Genomic DNA, 20,144 nt, shown 5'->3' with positions numbered 1-20,144 from the left:
ATGGGTCACGGTCGGTCTCCTTACCTGCTGCTGTGGTGTCTCCGGTGCCGGTCTCCTCTGCTGACATCAGGGGCCGCCGGATAGGACGCTGCTCCTACAGTTTCAATCCCAGCGCCACCTTCCATTTGGTCTTGGCTCTCAGCTGCATCCGCAGGAGTTGGTCGCTCAGCTCCTTCACCTCCTCTTTCAGGAACTCTGGGACTTCTGGTGACAGCTCGCCGCGGCTTCCATCCTGGTGGCTGGGGGAGTCCTCACCTTCCAGCCCACGCTCCAGGTCCGGTCTGCTCGCCATGTCATCCTTCATGTTCCTTGCTGCATCCTCATCTGGTTCCCGCTCTCTCCTTTGGGGGCGGAGCTTCATCTTCCTCCTGCCATTCAGGATCAGGAGGCGGATCTGAGTTGCTGACGGGCATATCCTCATGGTGCAAAATTATTTGGAGTGGGCGGCCATTGCTTTCGTGCCCCACAGCTAGTCCCCGCCCATGATGGCTCACCTTTCTTCCCCAGCGCTCCTCGTGGCGCTATAATGGTGGCAGTTTTGGCAGCAATTCACAATTAACAGTCTTTCAGCACAACACAGTCTCTTAGGCACACATGACCCGATTCTCAGGGTTGGTCCATCCTGTTTGTGATGCCAAAATGAGTCACCCTCCAGGGCCTTGGGGTACCTGGTACCAGGTCCGGTGTTCACAGAGGGATGTCACGGTGGCGATCCGGTTCGTGGCCCTGGGCGCCCATGTAAAAGGGAAATTGAAAGTTCATATTCATGACACCACCTGTGGTATTCTGTCAGTGGGCACCAACGCTGCTTTAAGGGGTCCTCTGGGGTGATGTTAGGGAAGCTAGATGGTACAACTTCCCACAGGTGAAGTATATCCCCAGGGCTCCCGGTGTGTAGATGAAAGATGGTAAATGGTGCAGTGAAGAACGAGGACACGTTTGCAGTCTCTTTACCTGGTTTACTGAAGACTTCAGGCAGCCACAGTCCCTTACTGCCTATGACTTCTGATAAGGTCCTCACAGTTCTCTCTGTCCTCCATGAAGGTGGGACATAAACCCATATGGCAGGTGACTCGAGTCTTTTTACAGGATCTCTATCATGACCCGGGCTCTATTTGTCACTGTGCCTCCTGGGTATTAGAGCGAACAGGTGATATATAATCCAGGTGTCCTGCCGGTTTCTGCTGTCAGTCTTAGAGTCCCTCACAACCTCGGTGTTCCAGCTACCGGTAATCTGCGCCAGGCAGGGAGGTAGCTAATTCACTGCTCTGTCCACTGGTATCACTCTCCTGTGCTTCTCTCTCCTGCACGCTCACTGCAATCTGTTCTGCTTTCAGTATAATCTCATTTAATCCCGTAGAATGTAAAGGTACCTTCACACTAAACGATATCGCTAGCGATCCATGACGTTGCAGCGTCCTGGCTAGCGATATCGTTGAGTGTGACAGGCAGCAGCGATCAGGATCCTGCTGTGATATCGCTGGTCGTTGAAGAAAGTTCAGAACTTTATTTGGTCGTCAGACCGGCGTGTATCGTCGTGTTTGACACCAAAATCAATGATACCAGCGATTTTTTACACTGATAACCAGGGTAAACATTGGGTTGCTAAGCGCAGGGCCACGCTTAGTAACCCGATGTTTACCCTGGTTACCAGTGTAAAAAAAACAAACACTGCACTCACCTTCGCGTCCCCCGGCGTCCGCTTCCCACACTGACTGACTGCCGGCCGTAAAGTGAAAGCACAGCACAGCGGTGACGTCACCGCTCTGCTGTTAGGGCCGGCGCTCAGTCAGTGCAGGGAAGCGGACATCGGGGGATGCGAATGTGAGTATGTACTGTTTGTTTTTTTACATTTTACACTGGTAACCAGGGTAAACATCGGGTTACTAAGTGCGGCCCTGCGCTTAGCAACCCGATGTTTACCCTGGTTACCCGGGGACCTCGGCATCGTTGGTCGCTAGAGAGCGGTCTGTGTGACAGCTCTCTAGCGACCAAACAGCGACGCTGCAGCGATCGGCATCGTTGTCGATATCGCTGCAGCGTCGCTTAATGTGACGGTACCTTAAGTCTGCAAGGACAGGGTCCTCTCCCCTCTGCACTAGTCTGTCATTGTAAATTTGTTTACTATAAACGTTATCTGGAACCCCTTTTCTCATGTACAGCACCATAAAATTAATGGCACTATATAAATAAACAATAATAATAACCTCTGTCCAGGAGCTGCAGCACTTTCTCGTGGCTGCACGGCCCCTCATATGTTCTTCCTGCCTCAGACTGCTGTCCGGCACTATCTGACTCACTTTCCCTCCAAACCACAATATAATATATATACATACAAACATACATACATACATACATACAGGGGAGTCACCTAGAAATAGGATCAAAAGCTCCCCCTTGCGGCCTGGAGGGTGAACATGTGTGTATTGTGATTGCCTGATAAAAGATATCCTTCCTCGCTTCCAAGCGTAACATCACTCTCCCCGTGAGGAAAGCAATGCCACTGTAACAACCAGGACCCTGGGGTGTTACACTTGATTGCAGTTGTTGCTGCTAAGGGCTGCCCAACCAGTTATTAGGTTTAGGAGGCAATCACTTTTCACACACGGCCCTGTAGGTTTGGATTTTTTTCCTGTAATAATAAAGACCTTCATTTAAAAACTGTATTTTGTGTTATCTTTGTCTAATATTTACTTTTGTTTGGTGATCTGACACATGTAAGTGTGACAAACATGCAAAAGAATAGGAAATGTGTGTGCATATGTCTATGTATGTATATATATATATATATATATGTGGAAAATGGAGAAGACGTGCTAAGTGCTAGCTCACAGGCCACTGCAACGCATGATGGAGCTTGTAGTATTAGAAAACAGTACGCCTGGGGACAAGAAGTGATTTAAAAACATCAGAGTTGCATCTGGCAGACACCAAGTGATGCTATCTGCATGATAAAGGTATATATCTATAATAGGAGTATGGATGCATTTACTGGCCAAATAATAGATTAATGAATAAAAAATGAAACGAATTAGGGTAGTAGATAACGTTTTAAATATTTGGTACAGAAACCTGTGTTTGAAATAACAGAGGTCAGACATTTCCTGTAGTTCTTGACCAAGTTTGCACACACTGCATCAGGGATTTTGGCCCATTCCTCCATACAGATCTGCTCCAAATCTTTCAGATTTCAGGGCTGTTGCTGTGTAACATTGATATTCAGCTCTCTCCAAAGATTTTCTATTGCTTTCAGGTCTGGAGAACGGCTAAGCACACCAGGACCTTGAAATGCTTCTTACAGAGCCATTCCTTAGTTGCTCTTGCTGTGTGTTTTGAGTCATTGTCATGCTGAAAGACCCAGCCACGACTCATCTTCAATGCACCTACTGAAAGAAGGCCAAAATCTTGCGATCCATGACCCATTCATCCTCACTTCAATATAGTGCAGTTGTCCTGTCTGCTTTGCAGAAAAGCACCCCAAAGTATGATGTTTTCCCCACCATGCTCCATGGTTGGAACAGTGTTCTTGGAGTTGCACTCATTCTGCTTCTTCCTCCAAATATCCAAATATCGCGAGAGGAGTTGATAGCAAAAAGTACTATTTTGTCTCATCTGACAACATGATCTTCTCCCTTGCCTCCTGTGGATCAATCAGATGGCCATTGGGGAACTTCTAACGGGCCTTGACATATGCTGGCGTGAGTATCAGGACCTTGCGTGCCCTGAAAGATTTTAATCCATGACGGCGTAGTGTGTTTGTAGTACTACTACTGGCACTCCTGCATGGTGTCCCCTTCCCCCTCCATGCAGGGATGCCGGCTTACTCACTGCCCCAGACCCTCGGCAAATCATCTGCATTTTCCTGCTTCCTGGTTGTGTGAGTGCTGCAGCGGCGCACCTAGTACACACATGTGCACACTCCTTCATTCTTAAAGGGGCAGCACAAGCATATACTGAATACCCTCCAGCTTGTTTTTCAGAGCTATTTAGTATAATTACTACACCTGTAAGATGGCTTCCAGCCAATTGCTAGGAGTTATCCTGTTGAGACCTTAGCAATAATGTAAAACGTGTAGGACAGAGGAGAGACTGTTTGGGATAAGGGAATACTCTAATTTTACCCCATTATGGCAAAATCAGCGACTGGTGGACTTTGACAAATTTACTGGTTTCAGAGGTTGGGAATCAAGGGGAATTCAGACCTTAGATCAGTTAGTAGGAAATGGAACACTTAAAAGCTTTAACAAACTACAAAAAGAGTTTGCATTGCCTCACGGCCTCTTCTTTCGATACCTACAACTTAGATCTGCATGCATAACTCATTTTAGTGCTGTGGCACCGGATATACGAAATATTTACTAGAGACTCAATAGCAGCGGCAAAATACACCACCGGCTTAATTTCAAACATCTATCAGAAACTCTCTCAGTCTCACATGGGAGACCATCCCTTGACCGCTACATTAAAATAGGAAGCAGAGGTGATGCGGATTATGGAAGTTTTGAATCCCCAATGGCTGTAGATCTTTTGCGAACATTGTATCAAGCTTACAAACTTATTGCACAACATTGGCCAGATGGTCAACCACCGACAGTTAATGAGTTAATAAATAAGCAAAACAATATTATTTGGTTGGAAATTTGACAACATCTGGGGAACCTGGTTGAATGTTCCATGTCTACCATCTAGAGTACTCCAGAGAAATAACATATGGCAATTTCTGGCTTCATGAACACTTGTAGTATCATCAATCCAGGTTAAATGAGATAAGTAGGGCGAGTACACATGCAAACTAATTATGATAACTGAATGGCAGATATTCTAATGTATACACACCACAAAAAAAATAATATGAATACAGATTTCTCAGAAGTATTATCGGGGAGGGATGGTTGTATTAGTTTGAATGAAAAAAATAAATAAATAAATCGAATCCTTGGAAGATGACAACTTTATTATATTTTATGTAGAACAATAACATATAATGATACCATGTAACATTGAAAATATTTGTCCTACTGATGTCTCTTTGTAAAAACTATTGTGTAATTTTCTTAATAAAAATTATCTAATAAAAAAGTGTGTATTATAGACCATGAAATATAGTAATTTCCCTTTCTCATTCAATAATAAGTCTGTCTTTTATATGTTTTTGTACAATTTGTCAATAATGTATATAGTTTGAGTTATTTTTGATGGTCAACAAAATACTATTTTCCAGTAATTCATTTTTCACACTCTAGGTATGATAATGTCATTTCCTCTGTGTGGGATTTTGACTTCTCATTCCTCATGTTTGGTCCTGTTAAAATATAAACACTTCTGTAAACCTCCCATGCTGGCGCGGTTCCAGCAGTGTCAGCACTTGCAATTCGGGGGCTCAGGTTTTTATGTCATATGAGCCCTGCTTCCAATTAGCGCTGGCTTCACTGTTCTCACCTTCAAACAAATCGAACAATAAGAGGAAGTCAAAGAGAAGTCACAGCACTGGCTTCTAGGGTTGAGCGACTTTTACTTTTTTAGGATTAAGTCGGGTTTCGCGAAACGCGACTTTCTCAAAAGTAGAGTCGATTGAAATCGGCCGATTATCGCGAAAAGTCGGGGATCGACCGAAACACGAAACCCAATGTAAGTCAATGGGAAATCAAAGTCTCTCTCTCTCTCCCCTCCGTGCAAAGCATTGGTTGTGTTGGACTGTGGAAATCGCTACATCCCAAACGGTAATATGGCAGTTATACCCCCTGTGACGCCGCAGAAAACAAGCCGGAACCTATGTCATCACGTTGCCCACACTCCTTCATTGGCTGAAAAAATGGCGGGGAAAGCGTCATACGAAACGCAACTTTGGCGTGAAGATCGCCGACCGCATGGCCAAACCCACAGTGGGATCGGGTCGGGTTTCATGAAACCCGACTTTGCTGAAAGTCGGCGATTTTTGAAAATGTCCGATCCGTTTCGCTCAACCCTACTGGCTTCATGTTCAATACATCGAGGGCGGGGACAGTGAAGCTGGGGCTGATTGGGCACAGGGCTTGTGTGATGCAACAACCTCATGAGCCCCAGGAATGTGAGTGACGATACCACTGGAACAGCACCGGTACGGAAGGTGAATATGATTTTTTTTTTTATTTTAACAAGGCAAAACATGATGACAACTCCTTTAAGAAAACACAATTTCCGTTTAAAACATTTCCCACATTAAGAACATGAAAAAGGCTTTTCCCCTGTGTGAATTCTCTGGTGCTTAAGCAAATCTGATTTCCGGATAACACATTTCCCACATTCTGAACAGGAAAAAGGCTTCTCCCCTGTGTGAATTATCTGGTGCTTAAGCAAAACTGATTTCTGGCTAAAACAATTCCCACATTCTGAACAGGAAAAAGGCTTCTCCCCTGTGTGAATTATCTGGTGCTTAAGCAGATTTGATTTCTGGCTAAAACATTTCCCACATTCTGAACAGGAAAAAGGCTTCTCCCCTGTGTGAATTCTCTGGTGCTTAAGCAAAACTGATTTCTGGCTAAAACATTTCCCACATTCTGAACAGGAAAAAGGCTTCTCCCCTGTGTGAATTCTCTGGTGCTTAAGCAAAACTGATTTCTGGCTAAAACAATTCCCACATTCTGAACAGGAAAAAGGCTTCTCCCCTGTGTGAATTATCTGGTGCTTAAGCAGATTTGATTTCTGGCTAAAACATTTCCCACATTCTGAACAGGAAAAAGGCTTCTCCCCTGTGTGAATTATCTGGTGCTTAAGCAGATTTGATTTCTGGCTAAAACATTTCCCACATTCTGAACAGGAAAAAGGCTTCTTTCCTGTGTGAATTATCTGGTGCTTAAGCAAATCTGATTTCTGGCTAAAACATTTCCCACATTCTGAACAGGAAAAAGGCTTCTCCCCTGTGTGAATTATCTGGTGCTTAAGCAAATCTGATTTCTGGCTAAAACATTTCCCACATTCTGAACAAGAAAAAGGCTTCGCACCTGTGTGGGTTCTCTGGTGCTGATCAAGATGCACTTTCAGGTTAAAACACTTCCCACATTCTGAACAGGAAAAAGGCTTCTCACCTGTGTGGGTTCTCTGGTGGTGATCAAGAGACGATTTCTGGATAAAACATTTCCCACATTCTGAACATGAAAAAGGCTTCTCCCCTGTGTGAATTCTCTGGTGCTTAAGCAAATCTGATTTCTGGCTAAAACATTTCCCACATTCTGAACAAGAAAAAGGCTTCTCACCTGTGTGGGTTCTCTGGTGCTGATCAAGATGCACTTTCAGGTTAAAACACTTCCCACATTCTGAACAGGAAAAAGGCTTCTCACCTGTGTGGGTTCTCTGGTGGTGATCAAGAGACGATTTCTGGATAAAACATTTCCCACATTCTGAACAGGAAAAAGCCTTCTCCCCTGTGTGAATTCTCTGGTGCTGAAGCAGAGATGATTTCTGGCTAAAACATTTCCCACATTCTGAACAGGAAAAAGGCTTCTCCCCTGTGTGACTTCTCTGGTGCGTACGCAAATCTGATTTTTGGTTAAAACATTTCCCACATTCTGAACATGAAAAAGGCTTCTCCCCTGTGTGAATTCTCTGGTGCTTAAGCAAATCTGATTTCTGGCTAAAACATTTCCCACATTCTGAACAAGAAAAAGGCTTCTCACCTGTGTGGGTTCTCTGGTGCTGATCAAGATGCACTTTCAGGTTAAAACACTTCCCACATTCTGAACAGGAAAAAGGCTTCTCACCTGTGTGGGTTCTCTGGTGGTGATCAAGAGACGATTTCCGGATAAAACATTTCCCACATTCTGAACAGGAAAAAGCCTTCTCCCCTGTGTGAATTCTCTGGTGCTGAAGCAGAGATGATTTCTGGCTAAAACATTTCCCACATTCTGAACAGGAAAAAGGCTTCTCCCCTGTGTGAATTCTCTGGTGCTTAAGCAAATTTGATTTATGGTTAAAACATTTCCCACATTTTGAACAAGAACATCTGTTCTCTGCTGTGTGAATTGTTTGATGTTTAAGAAAATGCTTTTCAAGCGGAAAGCTATTTCCATATTCGGGAGGTGAAAACGGCTTCTTTGATTTAGGAGCAGTTTGTTCTTTAATGCTTATTTTATGACTTTGATTTTCCTTAGTAGTTGGTAAGGAATCAGAAGACAGGACCCATTTCAAAGGATCAGATGACAGATCTTTGCTGTGAAGGCATGATGGTATATCTGGCGTAATGACATTCACTTCAATTGTATCCCGTGTGATCTCAAGATCCTCTGATTTGAAAATTGAAGATGAAAGCTGCCCCTCTGATCTCCTGGTACAGTAATCTGCTAAGAATAAAACCAATTATTTTTCCACGAAATATCAACAATTTAATATTTTTTGAACATTTCTACTTAAACGGTCATTAAAAATGGCAACTTATGTAATATATTTGAATTATTCACCAACAAAATGACAGTTCACAGTCTAATAGAAAACATCATAGGATGAACCAGTGGAGCGTGGGGTTCAACAGTCAGTTTGTTCATGCTGCCTCCCAAATATGGAATAAAAAGCCACCAAACAATGTTATGTAGACAAAATAATACCAATGAAAAGTTCTACTCATCTTACAAAAAACAAGTCCCCTCTCAGGTCCATCATCTGTCAATGGAAAAAAACAGAGGTTTCTACATTATTAGTGGCTTGAAAAGCAACATCACTTCCATAAACCAATCTAGCAATATCCACTCTCCAAAGTTAAATCTCCCCCTCGCTTACTAGCCTTGCAGTGTGCTCAAACCACATTTAGCATCCATGTATTTGGCATTACTATAGCGAGAAGAACCCACTTAATTTATGGTGCGTGTGTCTTCTGGAGCACAATCTTGGCACTATGTGTTGGGTAATAAAACGGTAAATTTTCCATTTTTACTCTCCAACATCCACTGTGCGCTAATTAACGGAAAGTGGCTGTGGAGTCAAAATTGTCACTACTCCTAAAGATTAATTCACAGAGGGTTATACTGTCCAAAATGGAGTCACTTTATAGGGATTTCTACTGCTCTGGTTTTCTGACATTTTGTCATATTAGGGCTTTTACAAATGCTCTGTCCCAGCTTCTCTGGGATCTGCTCTTATGCCGTCTGCTTATTCATTCTATAGGCGGCGCTGGTAATGGAGGAGACATAAGAACCAGAAGCTCTGGGGGGCGCAGACTGTCGAGCCACCAAGTTTAAGTTGCCTGCAACCTGTGATACCATCCATTCTGGCAGGGGTACCATCCATGGGTTTGGGTGTGCACGCTGTCCAGCTAGAGTAATCTGCTCCTTACTTCAGCCAACTGGAAAGCACCACACCCCACTAAAGCTTGAAGCATATTGCTGGAAGCTGCGAGATACAGGCTGGTTCTCCTCTGGTTCAGTCCTCTGTACTCAGCTCCCAGCTTGGGTATTTGTTTCCTGTTGTGACTCCGGCCTGTTTACTGACTACTCTTGTGTCTTTTGATTTTGTATTTTCTCTTCCCTCACGGTTGTAGCCAGACTACCTGACTATTCTTCTTGTCATCTCATACTACTGAAATGCAAATATCAATGTGGTCCAAGCCTAGGGGTCTGTGTGTAAATCCAGATGTAAAGGGGTTAAAGAAGTTAAAGGATGATGGGCAAAACTGCAACTATATAACACACCTACTGAAATAATCAAGCTGAACAATCTTTTTAAGTATAAAAAGAAACAATGAGTAACTAACGGCAAAACCTCGTCGGGGTAATTAGAGTATGGAACTCAGTGGCTCTTAGAAAATATTGGCCTTTACGATAGCAATATAAACTATCACATTAATTTCAACAAGAAATATACTTTTAAATAAAACTATATATAAGGCTGTGTGCGCACATTGCGTATTTGCTACACGGTTTCTGCATCTCTTGGCAGAAAAACGCAGCTGACAATACACGTGGTTTTATGCGTTTTTGCATATCCAAAGAGCTAAATAAAGATATATTTAAAAAAAAAAATTATAATTGTGATGTAATTTCCTTGTTCAACAAGATATCCTCATTAATATTAAATAAAGACACCCCAGCCTATGTAGGAGCATTAACATAATTAACCTACATATGCTGTAACAAAAAAGCAATTGTCAGAAATCTGCATGAAATGCAATATCTGTTTTATTATTCAAAATATTTTTTAAAAAATTGCCCGGGCTCCCGCATAGTTTTCATAACCAGCAGAGGGAAAGCCGACAGCTGATGTAAATATTCTGGGAAGGAGCCAAAAGCCAAAGATTTGCAGGCTACGAGTATAAATATCAGCTCACAGCTATTTGCTTAGCCTTTACTGGCTAGTTTACAGGGAAACCCCAGAAAAAAAATTGACATGGGTTCCTCCTATAAGCTCGAACCAGCTAAGGCTTGACAGACCGCTGCAGGGTGTTATTAATAGCCTGGGAAGGGACCATGGATATTGGCATCCCCCAGGTTAGAAACTTCAGCTCTCAGCCACCCCAGAAATGGCACATCTTATAGATGCGCCAGTTCTGGCACTTAGCCTCGCTCTTCCCACTTGCCCTGTAGCGTTGGCAAGTGAGGTTCATATCTGTGGGGTTGATGTCGCCTTTGTATTATCAGGTGACATCAAGCCCACAGGTTAGTAATGGAGAGACTTCTATAAGACACCTATCCATTACTAGCCCTAATGATATTGTATAAAACACACAGGGCCGGCTCCAGGTTTTTGAGGGCCCCGGGCGAAAGAGTCTCAGTGGGCCCCCCCCCCTTAAAATATATCACGATTCATGATGCCCAGATACAGCGGAGAAATATAGGTATAGTACAATGCCAGATTTCACTTCTTACATGAGTGATAGCTATTGTAAATTCTGCAGTGTATATATACAGGACAGGAGAAGTGGTACTGTGCGGTGTATATATACAGGAGGAGTGGTACTGTACAGTGTATATATACAGGAGGAGTGGTACTGTGCAGTGTATATATACAGGGGAGAGGTACTGTGCAGTGTATATATACAGGAGGAGCGGTACTGTGCAGTGTATATATACAGGAGGAGAGGTACTGTGCAGTGTATATATACAGGGGAGAGGTACTGTGCAGTGTATATATACAGGAGGAGCGGTACTGTACAGTGTATATATACAGGAGGAGTGGTACTGTACAGTGTATATATACAGGAGGAGTGGTGCTATGCAGTGTATATATACAGGAGGAGTGGTACTGTACAGTGTATATATACAGGAGGAGTGGTACTGTGCAGTGTATATATACAGGACAGTGTCCCATCAACCAGCATCCTCTGTACTCTCGATGTGAACAGTCTGTACACATCTATTTCTCACGACAAGGGTATACAAGCAGTTTTACAAACTCTGGAGGAAGCAAACACTGACATAAGGTCACGTGAATTGTGTCTCGACCTTCTCAACTTAGTATTGAGAGAAAATTTCTTCCGTTTTGAGGACGATTTTTTTGTCCAGACGTGCGGGACCGCCATGGGCTCAAATGTCGCCCCCGCCTACGCTAATCTATACATGGACAGATTCGAGCGTGACCATATCTACGCCAATCCATTATTTCAGCAGCATGCCATCGTGTGGCTCCGCTATATCGATGACATCTTTTGTATCTGGCTGGGAGACCTCAGTAGCCTATCCACCTTCTTTAATACCCTCAATAGCGTCAGGGAAGAACTCAAATTCACACTTTCTCATAATTCAGAGACTATTACCTTTCTAGACACAAGGGTGCAGAAGGACCCCCAGGGCAAATTAACCACCGACATTTACACCAAGCCCACTGACTGTAATAATCTCCTTCGTTATGACAGTTGCCACCCCAAATCCACAAGGGATAGTCTTCCACGGTCGCAATTCAAAAGGGTTACGAGAATTGTATCCGATAGTGCCACTAGAAAATCCAGATTACAGGAAATGTCAGATAAATTCAAATCTAGGAATTATCCATCTACACTACTAGCCACGGAAATGTCCAGGGCCCTCGATGATACGGTAACCAACCCTTCCACCACGAAACCACCTAGGTTACCTTTTGTGCATGACCATCATCCATCCATGAACAAGGTCCACAATCTGATTCATAAACATTGGCCTCTCCTCACGAAAGCGTATCCCAACATCACCATATTCAGAAACCCACCTTTAATGTGTCTCAGAAGACCTCAAAATATTAAAGACAGAGTGGTCAGGGCTGACATAGGCCAGAACAGCAGAACATCCACACGTACCCTCACAGGGCTTCGCAGAACTGGCACCTTTCCGTGCCTAAACTGTATGAGTTGTTCAAATATCATTAAAGGCAATGAAGTCGTACACCCCCGAACTGGCAAATCATACCCTATCAAAGATTTCTTCACATGCGAAACAAACTTTGTGGTATACATAATAAAATGCCCATGTGGATTGCTTTACGTGGGAGAGACCACCCAGGCCATACGCGACCGTATTTCTGGACATAAGTCCACTATTCGATGTGGTAAGACATGGCTACCCCTACCAGCACATTTTAAAGAGGCTAAACACAACATATCTCAATTAAGATACCAGATCATTGAAAAAGTGCCAAGACCAAAGAGAGGTGGTAACCACATCCGCTTATTAAAACAAAGGGAAACGTATTGGATATACACCTTAGATACCCTACACCCCAGAGGGTTAAATCGAGAAATAGATTGGCTAATCTGATATATTTCTTTCCCTAGACCCATTGAAAAACCGTTTGAAAAATCGTATGTCTCAGTTTCTTCATCCTTCTTCTGGGGCGGTAAGACCAACCTATATCCCCCTTTTTTTTTTCCCTTTTTTCCTTTTTTCTTTTCTCTTTTTCCTTTAAACCCCCCCCTTTATTTTCTTTTATTTTCCATTTTCTTTTGTTTGGACTCCTACAAATGCCGATTAGTATTATTATATTTTCAATTGTTTACCAATTCATTTACTTATTTACTTATTTTTGTTTGTTTGTTCAATTATCTATTGAATATGGTACCATCCTCATTGTACTGACCGTGAATTACTATATATACTATCAGCATTCCATGTATATGAACCGCCGACTAAGCTATATACTGTTACCACAATACTATGTATTATTACCATGACTATGTATACATTACTAGCAGTCTCCCTAGAAGGATATCCCACTTTTATCTCCATCTACTAGTGCCCTCCTCCCTTTTTTTATATAGCACTTTAGTGACTCAGTCACCCACGCAGGCGCAGACATTCCTGGCTAGCACAGTCCAGCGCGTGCGCGCTATATACCCCCTCCGCAAACCGCCATGACGCTTTACATCATGACAGAGAGTGGTGTTACACCACACGTGCAGGCACGGGTCTCCATAGACACCTGTGCTATGATCCGGCGCAGGCGCAATAGCGCCGCATTCACTTCCGGTCACATGACCGGACGGCACTGGATTAAAGGGATCCCTCCTCTGGTGCAGAACACACACGCTGCACCAGCACGCCGTTGTGCCCGCAGGACCACTGCGCCACCAATCCTAGTAAGTACGCCTTTACTACCCTTTGAAACACAAGCGGCAGTACATGCCACATTCTCACCCTCACCCACTCCACTTACTACAGCTCAGTGTTCACGGTCAGGACAGCGCTCCTCTGGCTGGCCGTTCCTGTTCCTCCTCCAGTGCAGTACGCATATACTACACGAGCACGCTGTGGCTCCAGCAAGACTACTGCGCCTCCTATTTCTTGTAAGTACTGTTGCACACATTCAGTGCTCACCCAATAATCGACTCCATCGCCATCACATGCCACTTACCCTGACAACTTTGCCCACTATAGCTCAAGCACCACAGTCAGGACAGCGCTCCTTTGGCTTGCTGCAAACCCCTCCTGGATCATCCACTAAACTGGTACATATATATATACATATGCATATTCTTCCCCTTTTTTCTCCTTTTGGTTCTTCTTCTCTTTTTTCCTTCCTCCACCCACGGTCACGCCATATTAAATCATTGAGAGACGCACCACCATAAACTACATCTAAGTCCTTGTTCTCAATGTTACACTTGGCCAGTGATATTTAGGCTACCTTCTTAACTATTCTTCCCCCTCTCCTTTCACCTTCAGGAAGTATATCAGCAATTTGAGATATCCCAATAAACGGTGCCAATAACCTTTCGGTGACCTTAAAGGGTATGCTCCATGTTTATTTTATTTAATTTGGATTTAATCATTTACGCTTTATACCTATTCCTGTACTACTGATACCCAGTGTCTTTTTCTTGGATGTTGCCAGCCTAGATGCATCTTCATATCTGCACCCATATCAACCTGGATAGACTGGCTCTCTTATATTTTGTAAATATCTTGTATATTTGTATATGAAACATTCTGACTGTATATATTGTTTTATATTTTTTCCAGCGACTATGTGATAAAGGCCGGAGTTCGGCCGAAACGTCAAAAATACTGTCGCTTCATCCACCACCGTAAATAAAATGTATTCACTTGAAAGCATACTTATCTATTGAGTGCAGTGATTCTATATCTATTTTATACAGGAGGAGTGGTACTGTACAGTGTATATATACAGGAGGAGTGGTGCTATGCAGTGTATATATACAGGAGTGGTACTGTGCAGTGTATATATACAGGAGGAGTGGTACTGTACAGTGTATATATACAGGAGGAGTGGTACTGTGCAGTGTATATATACAGGAGGAGTGGTACTGTACAGTGTATATATACAGGAGGAGTGGTGCTATGCAGTGTATATATACAGGACAGGAGGAGTGGTAATGTGCAGTGTATATATACAGGAGGAGTGGTACTGTGCAGTGTATATATACAGGAGGAGTGGTGCTATGCAGTGTATATATACAGGAGGAGTGGTACTGTACAGTGTATATATACAGGAGGAGTGGTGCTATGCAGTGTATATATACAGGAGGAGTGGTACTGTACAGTGTATATATACAGGAGGAGTGGTACTGTGCAGTTTATATATACAGGAGGAGTGGTACTGTGCAGTGTATATATACAGGACAGGAGGAGTGGTACTGTGCAGTGTATATATACAGGACAGGAGGAGTGGTACTGTGCAGTGTATATATACAGGACAGGAGGAGTGGTACTGTGCCGTGTATATATACAGGACAGGAGGAGTGGTACTATGCAGTGTGTATATATATATATAGGACAGGAGGAGTGGTACTGTGCAGTGTATATATACAGGACAGGAGGAGTGGTACTGTGCAGTGTATATATACAGGAGGAGTGGTGCTATGCAGTGTATATATACAGGAGGAGTGGTACTGTGCAGTTTATATATACAGGAGGAGTGGTACTGTGCAGTGTATATATACAGGACAGGAGGAGTGGTACTGTGCAGTGTATATATACAGGACAGGAGGAGTGGTACTGTGCAGTGTATATATACAGGACAGGAGGAGTGGTACTGTGCCGTGTATATATACAGGACAGGAGGAGTGGTACTATGCAGTGTGTATATATATATATAGGACAGGAGGAGTGGTACTGTGCAGTGTATATATACAGGACAGGAGGAGTGGTACTGTGCAGTGTATATATACAGGGGAGCGGTACTGTGCAGTGTGTATATATACAGGACAGGAGTGGTACTGTACAGTGTATATATACAGGGGAGTGGTACTGTGCAGTGTATATACTTCAACAGCCGCCCAGCCCAGGCCCCCAGCACCTGTCCTGTATATATATTATATACACTGTATCTATGCAGGCTGTGCTGGGGGCCTGGGCTGGGAGGCTGCTGTAGTATATATATATCAGCTGCAGCCGCCCAGCCCATGGCCGCCCCAGGTCACCCAGTCCCAGACTGTCAGAACATACAGCGATATAGCATGGCACTCACTCAGGTGCTGGTAGGAGCTCCGTCTCCTCCGATAAGTTCAGCAGTGCACACAGTCAGGAGATTCAGAGCAGGAGAACTCTCCGCCCACAATGTCACGCTGGCTGTGTCCTTAATTAACCCCTATGTGTGCCTGGCCCTGCACTGACAGTGAGAAGATGCTTGTGCCAGCGCAAATTGAAAGGGTAGAAAGGGTTAAAGCAGCCAGATGGCTCTATGACTGTGTGAGTGGGCCCCCCTGTCTCGTCAGGGCCCCGGCAATTGCCCGGCTAGGCCGGGTGTTGACGCCGGCCCTGAAAACACAGACACCCAGAATAAAGTCCTTTATTTGAAATAATCACAGACTCCTTTATTGAATCAAAATGTACCATATTTACTGAATGCCTAATCTCCAACTCCCTTGTCTCCCGCAAACAATCAAAACAATAATAAACGAACATATACTATCCTGTCCGCCGTAGTCCATTTAATATCAAGTGTCCCACGGCGATCTCACGTGTAGAGCAGTCACATCAGGAGATGTGACTGCTATACCTGGCCTCCAGTGATACATTGACAGGAGGTAATTATTCCCGCAGTGTAACACTGCGCTGCTGTGAGAGTTCACTGGAGTTCATCAGCTGATCAGCTGCGATTCTCTCACTTAGGGCACTACCGCTGTGTGAGAACTTTCCCATACAGCGATGCCGTAAGTGAGAGCACCGGAGCTGATCAGCTAATCAACTCCAGTGAACTTTCACGGGGGCTCAGTGGTACACTGCAGTAGCGACTACCTCCTGTCAAAAGATGTAGCCAGATGGGAGTAGTAGTCCCATCAGACGACGCCTGGGTATACATGTCCGTCGCTTGAGTACAGACACATTTTCCGCCCACACACAGAGACACACACGCACGTATTCTCCGCTCACACACACAGACACATGCATATTCTCCGCCCACACACAGACATACATATTCTCCGCCTACACACTCTTCCTCCTTTTGACAGTATTTCCCTTTGACAATTTGCAGCGTTTTTGACAGCAAATCTGAAGCTAGTCCGCAAACCTTTTTACACCTGTGTTTTAGCTGCAGATTTGACTGACTCAGTTGAAGTCAAAGAGTCAAAAACGCAGCAGAAACGCAAAAAGAATTGGCATGCTGCAGAAAATAAAACAATACAAATACGGACAGAAATTTACTGATAATGTGCAGTACACTTCAGGATTGTCTTTGATTTCCCTTGCTTTAGTATTCCATTGCATTTTTGGAGCATTTACAGACGTAAAAAAAAATGCCACGAAAATGGATTGTGTGCATATAGCCCAATAGTGTAGAGCAGACGTTTGATAAATTTAGATCTCAAGCATTTGGAAAAGGGAATGGAGACCTTTTTAACCCCTTAACGACCAGAGGTATTTTTGGTTTTGCATTTTCATTTTTTGCTCCACTTCTTCCCAGAGCCATAACTTTTATTTTTTGTTAAATATTGTAATGTGAGGGCTTGTTTTTTGTGGGTTGAGTTGTATTTTTGAACGAGAGTTTAGTTTTAACATATTGTTTACTGGAAAACGGGAAAAAAAATTCCAAGTGCAGTGAAATTGGAAAAAAAAGGGCAATCCCACAGTTGTTTTTTGTCTTGCTTTTTTACTATATTCACTAAATACTAAAACTGACCAGCCAGTATGGTTCTCCAGATTACCACAAATTCATAGACACCAAACATATCTACGTTCTTTTTTATCTAAGTGGTGAAAAAAGAAATCCAAACTTTGTTAACCCCTTCATGACCCAGCCTATTTTGACCTTAATGACCTGGCCGTTTTTTGCAATTCTGACCAGTGTCCCTTTATGAGGTAATAACTCCGGAACGCTTCAACGGATCCTAGCGGTTCTGAGAATGTTTTTTCGTGACATATTGGGCTTCATGTTAGTGGTAAATTTAGGTCGATAATTTCTGCGTTTAACCAACAAAGAATTATCACACTGGCGCTCGTGACAAACTGGGAAAAAAGCTGCTGATACCAGACAGGTGCCGTGCCTCCCCTGTCACACCCACAGGTGAACCAAAATATTCTAAAGAAATGAGGTATCGCGCTAAAACTACTATAGACAACTTGTGCTACAAGTTGTGTGATAAACCTATTTTACCCACAGTAGATTAGACTGTCAAAATTGGTGACAGGCACATGTGAAAATGAAAAATAAACATAGGCACTTACTGCGTCATGGAGGATAGTGCCGCTAGGTGTACTGATCTGCGGATGTTGATACTGAAGGTTTCAGACCACAGGACGACAGGAGACTTGCTCTTTTGTGTGAGAAGCCCGCAGAGCCAGAAGCACCCCGGCCGGTGGTGATCCTGGATGCGCGGCTGAAAAAATGGCCGACGCTGCTGAACTATGCAGCGTGTGATGTCACAAAGGCTACGGAGCTAGAAAGGGGCCAAAACTAACCAACGCGTTAGTTGGTTGACGAAGAGGGACGCAGTCCCTAGAAACGCGTTGGTTAGTTTTGGCCCCTTTCTAGCTCCGTAGCCTTTGTGACGTCACACGCTGCATAGTTCAGCAGCGTCGGCCATTTTTTCAGCCGCGCATCCAGGATCACCACCGGCCGGGGAGCTTCTGGCTCTGCGGGCTTTTCACACAAAAGAGCAAGTCTCCTGTCGTCCTGTGGTCTGAAACCTTCAGTATCAACATCCGCAGATCAGTACACCTAGCGGCACTATCCTCCATGACGCAGTAAGTGCCTATGTTTATTTTTCATTTTCACATGTGCCTGTCACCAATTTTGACAGTCTAATCTACTGTGGGTAAAATAGGTTTATCACACAACTTGTAGCACAAGTTGTCTATAGTGGTTTTAGCGCGATACCTCATTTCTTTAGAATTTCTGCGTTTATTTGTGAAAAAAATGGAAATTTGGCGAAAATTTTGCAATTTTCACATTTTGAATTTTTATTCTGTTAAACCAGAGAGTTATGTAACACAAAATAGTTAATAAATAACATTTCCTACATGTCTACTTTACATCAGCACAATTTTGGAAACAAATTTTTTTTTTTGCTAGGAAGTTATAAGAGTTAAAATTTGACCAGTGATTTCTCATTTTTACAACAAAATTTACAAAACCATTTTTTTTAGGGACCACCTCACATTTGAAGTCAGTTTGAGGGTTCTATATGGCTGAAAATACCCAAAAGTGACACCATTCTAAAAACTGCACCCCTCAAGGTGCTCAAAACCACATTCAAGAAGTTTATTAACCCTTCAGGTGTTTCACAGCAGCAGAAGCAACATGGAAGTAAAAAATGAACATTTAACTTTTTAGTCACAAAAATGATCTTTTAGCAACAATTTTTTTATTTTCCCAAGGGTAACAGGAGAAATTTGACCCCAAAAGTTGTTGTCCAGTTTCTCCTGAGTACGCCGATACCCCATATGTGGGGGTAAACCACTGTTTGGGCGCACGTCAGGGCTCGGAAGGGAAGTAGTGACATTTTGAAATGCAGACTTTGATGGAATGCTCTGCGGGCGTCACGTTGCGTTTGCAGAGCCCCTGATGTGCCTAAACAGTAGAAACTCCCCACAAGTGACCCCATTTTGGAAACCAGACTCCCAAAGGAACTAATCTAGATGTGTGGTGAGCACTTTGAACCCCCAAGTGCTTCACAGAAGTTTATAACGCAGAGCCGTGAAAATAAAAAATCATTTTTCTTTCCTCAAAAATAATTTTTTAGCCTGCAATTTTTTATTTTCCCAAGGGTTACAGGAGAAATTGGACCCCAAAAGTTGTTGTCCAGTTTCTCCTGAGTACACTGGTACCCCATATGTGGGGGTAAACCACTGTTTGGGCACACGTCGGGGCTCGGAAGGGAGAGAGCACCATTTGACTTTTTCAACGCAAGATTGGCTGGAATCAATGGTGGCGCCATGTCGCGTTTGGAGACCCCCTGATGTGCCTAAACAGTGGAAACCCCTCAATTCTAACTCCAACACTAACCCCAACACACTCCTAATCCTAATCCCAACCCTAACCCCAACACACCCCTAACCCTAGTCTTAACCCTAATTCCAACCCTAACCCTAAGGCTATGTGCCCACGTTGCGGATTTGTGTGCGGATTTTTCCGCAGTTTTTGAAAAATCTGCAGGTAAAACGCACTGCGCTTTACCTGCTGATTTACCGCGGATTTCCAGTGTGTTTTTGTGTGGATTTCACCTGCGGATTCCTATTATGGAGCAGGTGTAAAACGCTGCGAAATCCACACAAAGAATTGACATGCTGCGGAAAGTACAACGCAGTGTTTCC

General features: G+C 43.6%; 1 protein-coding gene across 1 annotated transcript; it reads right to left on the bottom strand.

The window, feature by feature from the left end:
• Positions 1-6,125: 6,125 nt before the first annotated feature.
• Positions 6,126-8,331, bottom strand: LOC143768229 (uncharacterized; the record flags this gene model as incomplete). Its single annotated transcript, XM_077256922.1, has 2 exons — positions 6,126-6,158; positions 6,271-8,331. Coding segments are annotated over 2 exons (2,094 nt in total), but the record flags the coding sequence as incomplete, so codon positions are not given.
• Positions 8,332-20,144: the final 11,813 nt, after the last annotated feature.

The sequence above is a fragment of the Ranitomeya variabilis genome, chromosome 4, assembly GCF_051348905.1.
Source record: "Ranitomeya variabilis isolate aRanVar5 chromosome 4, aRanVar5.hap1, whole genome shotgun sequence".
Classification (NCBI taxonomy): domain Eukaryota; kingdom Metazoa; phylum Chordata; class Amphibia; order Anura; family Dendrobatidae; genus Ranitomeya; species Ranitomeya variabilis.
This window is presented reverse-complemented; position numbering and strand designations above follow the sequence as displayed.